Here is an 8,631-nt window from a genome sequence, read left to right as displayed (position 1 = left end):
TGATCTCCTGATGTTTCCAGTTTTCATACATCCTATCATACGTACCATACAGATACGGCTCCTTTTATGGTTGATGGCTATTGAGATCACCAATCGCCAAATTATTAAATCAAAATTCAGAAAGGAGATGAAAATAAGAGAAAAGGAAAATTAAAAACATCTTCTGTTTAGGTAGGTTGTACAGATAGACAAATACAATGACTCACTAAAGATGTTTATTTACTTAACTCAACTCAGCTCTAGGGGTGTCAATGACACCCGTTTACCCGTTTATTATATCCGTATCGTATTCGATAAGACGGATATGGATAAGATTTTTTTTCATTAACTTATTGGATATGAGTATATGTAAGAATTTTTTATCATTAGATAAATGGGTATGAGTACGGGTAAATGTTATTTTGTACCCGCTGGGTAACGGGTAATTATATAAAATAATATATCATAAGAAGAATATTATGCTAAACATTTTACTTTTTTATTTGAATGTTAATTTATTGTTTAGTTAAGGAATTGACTTTGTTAGAAAAGATATTTGTGATTTTTTTTTTAATAAAAAACTATTACTTAGAATTAATTGCATATTTATATTTTAATTTTATATCAGTAATTGTGATTGCATATGTATGACATGATAAGTTTTGATGGTTTATTTGTAAAAATAATAAAACTATTATATTTGTATTATTCGTTATTCGCCCACTACCGTTTCGTTACCCGCTAATCTTAACGGGTATGGGTAGGGTATGGTAAGAAAAATTCTTAACGAGTATGGGTAAGTTATGGGTAATGTCAATTCTTAGTGGGTATGGGTATGAAAATGGTTCCACCCTACCCGTATCGTACCCATTGATACCCCTACTCAACTCTCAGGGTAATTAGTAAATAAAGAAATAATAGAGATGAAAAACAAAGGCGAAATTTCACGTATACCCCTAAAAAAACTTCAAAATTACATATTTCCCCTCTAAATTTTAAAATTACGCATTTCTCCTCTAAACTTAAAAAACTCACATAGTTACAACTCATTCTAAATTTATAAAATACCTATTTTACCCTTCATTAAAACTATAAAACGCCTCATCGAACTCAAATTTGAATCTCAAGGGTTCCTCTACTGTCCGATCCGCGCGCATCGCAATAAGATTATTGCGTATTCACTTCAAGATTCGTGCTAATCTAGCTCGCACAAATCTCAAAGCAATTCTGATCTGCATGCATTGCATTAAGATCTGTGCACATTGCTTCAATATTCATGTTTGTTTGCTTCAAGATTCATACTGATCTAGTGCACACAGATTTTAATACAAATTCAGACGGTAGAGGAACCTTCAGATTCAAATTGGAGTCAAATGTATGTTATAAATTTAGAGTGTGTTTAATATAAAAGACAATAAAATGAGTAAATATGTAAATTTTTGAAGTTTAGAGAGAGAAAGATGTAATTTCAAAATTTAGAGGAGGATATACGTAATTTTGAAATTTTTGAGGGGTATACGTGAAATTCCCCCAAAAACAAACTATACCACCAAAATTTTTGGAGTTCGGATCAAGTAAGATACCTGACAATGTTAGATTAGATTCAAATTATTTGATTTAAGTTTATATAAATTATTTGATTCAAATTATTTTAAATATTTCAAAAAATAATTAATTCTACTTTGACTGACATGATGCGGTCGGATATTCTTTCCATTTTATAAGGATATACTTTTTTCATTTATGATAGTCATTAGGTTCTACCTACTGAGTTTTTTTTAAATAGAATTACTCAAAATTATTTCGTTGAAATAAGTCTTCTCTGATCTGATTTTCGAAAACTAGCCTCCACTGACCCTTACACCGTTTTTAGGGACCGGTGAAGCAAATTTTTACCCATTTTCGCACCCGGTAGAACATTGCCACAGAAAATCAAAATTTTGTTTGCATCGATCCTACGGATCGGTGGAGGGTTCTTTCGAAAATAAACCCCGACGGGTCCTGCCTCATTTCCTTCTCCTTCCTCTTCTTCCTTCCAGCACGGTTTGAGCTCCTTTTTTTTCTTTTTCTTTTTATCCTCTCAATATACTAAACCATTTCTCAATCCAATTGTTTCAAAATTTCTGGATCGTTTAAGAGATTTGGAAACTCTTTAGATCTACAATTTTGACAAGGTAAATATCTCTCTTTTTATAATTTTTTATTTTAGCCGAATTAAAATGAGTAACTAATTTAATTTAGTTTGTTTAATATATTTAGATTGTTTTTTGTAAAATGTAGTGTTAAATTAGTATCTGGTGTAATTTAGCGTTGATTTGAAGTATATTTAGTAATTTAGTGGTAATTAGTGTAATTTAGTGCTAATGTAGTATTAATTTAGAGTTTATTTGGTGTTAATTTAGTGTAATTTAGTATATATGTAGTATAAATTTGTGTAATTAAGTGTTCATGTAGTATAATGTAATTTTTTAGTAATATGTATTATAATTTTTGTAAAATTAGATAAATGTGTGATGACTCTCATGAAGTTTAAAATTAGATAAAATTATAAATGTGTAAAATTAGTAATATGTAGTATAAATTTGTGTAATTAAGTGTTCATGAATTTATTATTAAAATCAAAATTAGATGATATGTTGTTTACATATAGTTAAATTTTGATTGTTGTAGCCATATGCTTGAAAAAAAATGTTTGTTTATATAATTATGTGTGATGACTCTCATCAGTTGCAAAAAAAAGTTGTTTATCAAATTTTCTAACAGAGTCAATGGATAATTTGAATTATCCGAAGTTGTTGAAATTAGCACCACAGAACCACAGGGCATGGGAAGTTCGTGATATGGTAATTTTGATTATATTTATTAATTATTTGTTGCAAATAAATATTATATGAAGTATTTGAAGGGTTTATAAATGTTTTATTTCTTTTTGGCAGCCTACCTCTTCATTGCAGGTAAATTCACATCAGACTAGTATTGCTTACAACAGTAGGATGAACGATGCTGTGAAGAGATTAGGATTGTATCAAATTGCTTGCCTTAATGATTGCAAGATTGATCCGCATTTGATTAGTGCTCTGGTTGAGAGGTGGAGGCCAGAGACCAATACATTTCATCTACCTATCGGTGAGATGACAGTGATGTTGGAAGATGTTGCATGTCTATGGGGCTTACCGATTAAGGATAATTAACTAATTAAAGTTGTTTATCGGTTAATTTAATTAACTATTTATTAAAAGTGAATTTTTGATTGTATAATTCTTTTAATTTGTAGGTGACCCGATTACTGGCACCAGCGATACTGATTGGAACCCATACTTAGAGGTTGATCTAAGGGCTGATCCTACTATTTTTTACAATCACCTCTATGAGACAATGCCATATAAATATAGGATTTATAATCCTAACACATCGAACGAACGATTGTCCATCTCTGCTTATGCGCTTAGACTGAAATGGTTGTGGGCTCAATTTAGTTTACCCTTAGAAGATTGGCACAATGAAGAGACAGTTGCACGGTACACTCGAGGTTTTTGTATGGATTTATTCAGGTTGGTTATGTTTCCAGACTCAAGTGCGGATGGAGTACCTGCGATGTACTTGCAATTCAACAATGATCTAGAGACTCCACGAGAATACAATTGGAGAGGTGCTATACTTGCGCATCTTTATCGAGAGTTGTCACGTGCTTGCCACACGAGGGTAGACATGATAGTAGGTCCGATGTGTTGTTACAGATTTGGTCATGGACTAGATTTATTGTTGGTCGGCCTATACCCCGAGAAGATCCACCTCCCTTCGGTGTTGCCGATGAGGATACGAGGAATGCTTTCGGTGTGAAGTTGACCACTTTTCATTTATGATCAGACAACCCTCACTTAGGTAAAAAGATTTATAATTCGAGATAACTTCGATAGATTTATAATTATTTTTTAAAATTTATATTTTTTTTACAGATGGTACAACCACGTATAAAGATAACTTTGATAGACTAGCTGATGAGACAGTTAACTAGCGACCATACATTGATTACTATGATCAGTTACCTCAACATGTCCGATGACAAAAGAGGTATTGGATGAGCTGCGGTTACGTGATCCATTTTTGGATGGAGTTTTAGCATGCGGATAGGGTCATGCGCCAGTTTGGTAAGTACCAAGAGATCCTGCCTCCTCCTCTACCATGGGATGAGATCAGTTATTTACGAAAGACGTGGTATCACGATGACAATTCAACAAGGGATGGTTGTTGGGTGATTACTCTCAGTGAGTTCATCGAGAAGCCTGTAGTATTAATTGAAGAGCAGAGACCATATGACATGAGGAGGCATCACATGTACATGCATTAGTTCAACGCGCGTGGTATGAGATATTTGTATCTATTCGATAACAATCCGCAAGCTCTACGGCGTCAGGCTCCCCCGTAGACAGGAGATGTTGCAACACTAGCATGCGTTATGCATACGGAAGTGCTACCGTTATAACTGCTTTTTGTAAACCATCACTTCCTCAGCTAAGCTATGCATACGGAAGTGCTACCGTTATAACTGCTTTTTACGGACATCTCTTAGTAGGAACAATGAATACCTCATACTGTAGAATTTAACACTGAATGAAAACATTAATGACACTAACACAATTCCATTTAATGTTTCATTCGGGGTCTGTCGAATATCATGTTCCTAGAACACGTATCTATGCGATTAAAATGACATCTTTTGTCAGTGGTCTGTAAAACTTGACCATCTTTCAATCCACATACTAACCTTGTAGCGGTTAATTAGTGTTCCTGCTAATTACCTCGGTTAGAGACTTTTAAGAATATATTACATCTATATTATGAAGTTTCACAATTCTCTCGGAACGATTCATAAATGCAATAATACTCAAGGCAATAAAATAATATATATATTTAAACATTTAATTCATGAACAAAGTTTTATATGATAATTTATCGTATTATTGACTTCTAGATTATTACAAACTAATAATTTATTGATCAGATCCACATCTTCCGAGGCATACTCGATAGTGCTGGGATCCCTATGGACTTGGACATTATCAATTTAGATGATGATATGCTTGATCACCATTATCGTCGCTCTACAACTTCAGAGCCTCCCCCCACGTGGGACAACTTCATGAGCGACACAGAGCATGGATCTATATCTTAGTTCATGATCGATGAACTAACGGGATGCTTTAGTATGATGGGACCATCCACTGCTGATTCGGAAAATCTTACAGTAGATTATGCTCCATCCACTTTAGATCCACCACCTCAAGGCCGTATAAGGATTCCTAGGGATCCGTATACTCCCGGGACTGGCGCCCTTGGACCACCGCGCTGCCGACAAAGGCGTTAACATGTTTCGACTGAGTAAGTGCCTCTGTTAAGCATGATACATTTTAATTTTTTGATTGTATCTATTATTTATTGATTAATGCATGATACCTTTTAATTTTTTTTGCAGAGGTATCTAAAGAGTAATTATATTGGATCCATTAATATAAGGTTAATGTTAGATTGGATCCATTATTATATGTATGTTATCTGTAATGTTAAATGGACTATTGTAACTTTAATTGGACTAACTTTAATTGTCCTTTAAATTATTCTTATTTGAATTTTTGTATCATTGCTAAGTGTGTTGTTTAAATTATGCTTATTTGAATCATATTTGAACAAAAACACATATTTCACATAGCTCTAGACCGAGTTTTACAAAACTGTTTTACATGCATATAGATTATGACTTAAGGAAAATTTTCACATAAAGAACATAAAATTTGGTGTAACCAATTGGTGGAAATTAATCTTTAAAGTTCAGCTGTGCAGAAAAACGCTGCTGCCATCTACCAGCAGATTCCCCTGTACAAAAACACATATTTCACATAGCTCTGGACCGAGTTTTACAAAACTGTTTTGCATGCATATAGATCATGACTTAAGGAAAATTTTCATATAAAGAACAAAAAATTTGGTGTAGCCAATTGGCGGGACTTATTCTTTAAAGTTCAGCCGTTTAGAAAAACGCTGCTGCCATCTACCAGCATTATCACGGACTCAACTTAATAAGATACATTAATACATGTCAGTCTTAGAATACAATAAAAATGTCTAAATAAGATACATCCCTGAAAATACAATACAATATCAACACAACAAATTCTTAGAATACAATAAAAATGTCTAAATAAGAAACATTAATGCATGTCATAACATGATAAAATATAATTTGTAAACTTAGAAATCCCTAAATCCTACGACTTTATCGAGACGATTCACCTGTTACAAAATGAGTACAACTTAGTTCAAATAAAATGGTAATTATGCAAATGAATTGTCTTTTGAATTTTTAAATTGTTATACCCGAATGTCTTGCTGTAGTTGACTCTTGATTATGTTGTCGAGCATTTCGCCTCGTGGCAGGGGCCTCCATTTTGTCCATAGTCATTATTCTTCACTTGTGTTTTCTCCTACCCTTATTTACTTTATCTGAATTTGGCCTTATAATGGGCCCATTATACAATGACCAATCCCATTTATTTCCAAATCCATTGAAACGACCAGACCAAGTGTTTATATAATTTTGTAAGCTATAATATGGGCTAACATAGTCGTTAGGATTTAGCCTCCTCAAGAAGCAAACTGCAAGAACATGGTTACATGAGATTCCTGTTAATTGAGGTCTCCGACACACACATATAGGCATTCCTTCTGGAGGGAAGGTAACATCGTACCTCACTTCGCCCCGAACACCCTTCAATTAAAAAATAATATTTACATCAAATGTATTACGTGAAAGTAAATAATTAGATTTTTTGAATTATTGACTTACTGTCTTGAGAAGTCCATCTTTATCAATAACCTCATAGTTGTTATGGCCATAATACATCGGTCTTATATCATGTTTTCTTGCTTTCTCATTACGACGATGTAAAACCAGTGTAATGTTCAACGAAAAATCCAATCTCGTTGCCTCCCATCCAATCGCGGCCTCCTGCCTATTTACAAACCAGTCGACACACTTATAAAAGGTCTTATCAACAATTGCACACACAGGTAGTTGCCTGGCAATCCTAAATACACTGTTTAGTACCTCAAAGCCATTACTTGTCATTATACCCCATCGATTGAGGAATCTATCATGCACTTGTGCCCACTTATGCAGAGCCAAAGGCTCGGCATCAGAGTTGTGGAGCCATTTACCAAATTTCATAATGTAGTCATGTACGGCTGCATCTCTTTGCTTAATCATATCCATCCCCTCTTCAAATCTCCAGATTTTTTTTTTCTTCTCAACATATTTCTTGAATACCTTTTTGATCCACTTTTGAGGGTATTTTTTCCAAATATTTTCACAAATATGCTGTGAACACAGTCGGTGGACAGCTTCACCTTTTTCCTCATTCCATCCTAGATTAGGAGCCTCAAACACCCGTCATATTTTTCCTGGCCTGACAACATTGATACGCAAGCAATTCATAAACCAACCCCAATTTTCTGTAGACTCTTTTTCACAAATTGCAAATGCAAGTGGCAAGAGTTGTTGCTCTACATCATAAGCACAAGCCATAAAAGTTTACCCTTGTATCTTCTGGATAAGAACCCGACATCAACACTGATAATGGGTCGAAGATGAGGCCAAGCCAATGCATGGCCCAAATATCCATGCAACTCGGTTGAAAATATTGATACCTGGATTAGATGCTTTGATGGCAGCCAAAAATGATGGCAGCACCTCATAAGACTTCTCCCAGCTCCTAAACAAGTCGGCAATTGCAAGTTCCCTACCTCTCCACAACTTGTTATACGAGGGCACTACTATCCCAAATTTAACTTTAACCAGATGCTTGACCACTTTAATGCTTAACTCCAGATCATCTTTCAAAGCCGGTTTAATAATATCAGTAATTACTTTGGCAGTCATTTGATGACTATTCAACCTTTCAGCACTTCCAAAACATGTGTGGATAAACGGGCTGGTGGAAATTGTCCATGCACCTGTTGGTACTACAATTGCATACAATTTCTATTGGCATTTAGAAGATTTACATTTAACTCTGTACTTAGTTTTGCTGTTGTTTAGCACGGCCAACTCTGTGTTTTTGGGTAGGTGAAATTTAGCAAGTTCTGATATTAGTTTGGCTTTGGATTCAAACATTTGACCTTCAGGAAATTTTTTATCTAACCTAGGGGGGTTCCCAAAAAATGCACAATCCTTATGTGACATTGGTAATTTATCGTGGAATGATGAAGGTCTCCAGATTGCAAGATATTGTGGAATCCTTATGTGACATTGGCAATTTATCGTGGAATCCTTATGTGAGTGTCTCTAGATTGCAAGATAATAAGGTACTTACAACCCTAATACAACACTGCAATTGAAGGTGTTTGGAGCACTCTTGTACTGTCTCTATATGGTAAGATAATAGGACATTTAAAACACTAATACAACAATCCAATTGAAGGTTTTGGAGAACTCTAGTAATGTCTCTATATGACAAGTTAATTGTGCATTTATAAACAAAATACAACACTTCAATTGAATGTCTTTGGAGCACAATAGTAGTGTCTCCAGATAGCAAGATAATAGGTCATTTACAACCTTAATACAACACTCCAATTGAAAGGTGTTTGGACCACTAT

At 34.3% G+C, this 8,631-nt stretch overlaps 1 protein-coding gene and 1 long non-coding RNA gene across 3 annotated transcripts; one reads left to right on the top strand and one right to left on the bottom strand.

Moving 5' to 3' along the window:
• The first annotated feature begins 4,977 nt into the window (after nucleotides 1–4,977).
• Nucleotides 4,978–5,624, top strand: LOC144559761 (uncharacterized). Its single transcript, XR_013513232.1, has 2 exons — nucleotides 4,978–5,370; nucleotides 5,494–5,624. It is a non-coding gene; the product is annotated as an uncharacterized LOC144559761 (long non-coding RNA).
• Nucleotides 5,625–6,126: 502 nt separating this feature from the next.
• LOC144559587 (uncharacterized) lies at nucleotides 6,127–7,413 on the bottom strand. Of its 2 annotated transcripts, XR_013513185.1 has the most exons (3): nucleotides 6,821–7,413; nucleotides 6,352–6,742; nucleotides 6,127–6,267 (listed from the first exon to the last, which is right to left on the bottom strand). XR_013513185.1 is itself a non-coding variant. In XM_078308651.1 (2 exons), the coding sequence occupies exons 1-2, from the start codon at nucleotides 7,244–7,246 to the stop codon at nucleotides 6,443–6,445; spliced, it is 726 nt and encodes a 241-aa protein (XP_078164777.1). In that variant the 5' UTR covers nucleotides 7,247–7,413; the 3' UTR covers nucleotides 6,132–6,442. The 2 variants fall into 2 exon arrangements, 1 of the variants encoding a protein (XP_078164777.1); XM_078308651.1 differs by having other exon boundaries at nucleotides 6,132–6,742.
• Nucleotides 7,414–8,631: the final 1,218 nt, after the last annotated feature.

This window comes from Carex rostrata, chromosome 9 (genome assembly GCF_964058835.1).
Source record: "Carex rostrata chromosome 9, lpCarRost1.2, whole genome shotgun sequence".
Classification (NCBI taxonomy): Eukaryota; Viridiplantae; Streptophyta; class Magnoliopsida; order Poales; family Cyperaceae; genus Carex; species Carex rostrata.
The sequence above is the reverse complement of the archived record's forward strand: the minus strand, read 5'-3'. Positions and strand labels throughout refer to the sequence as shown.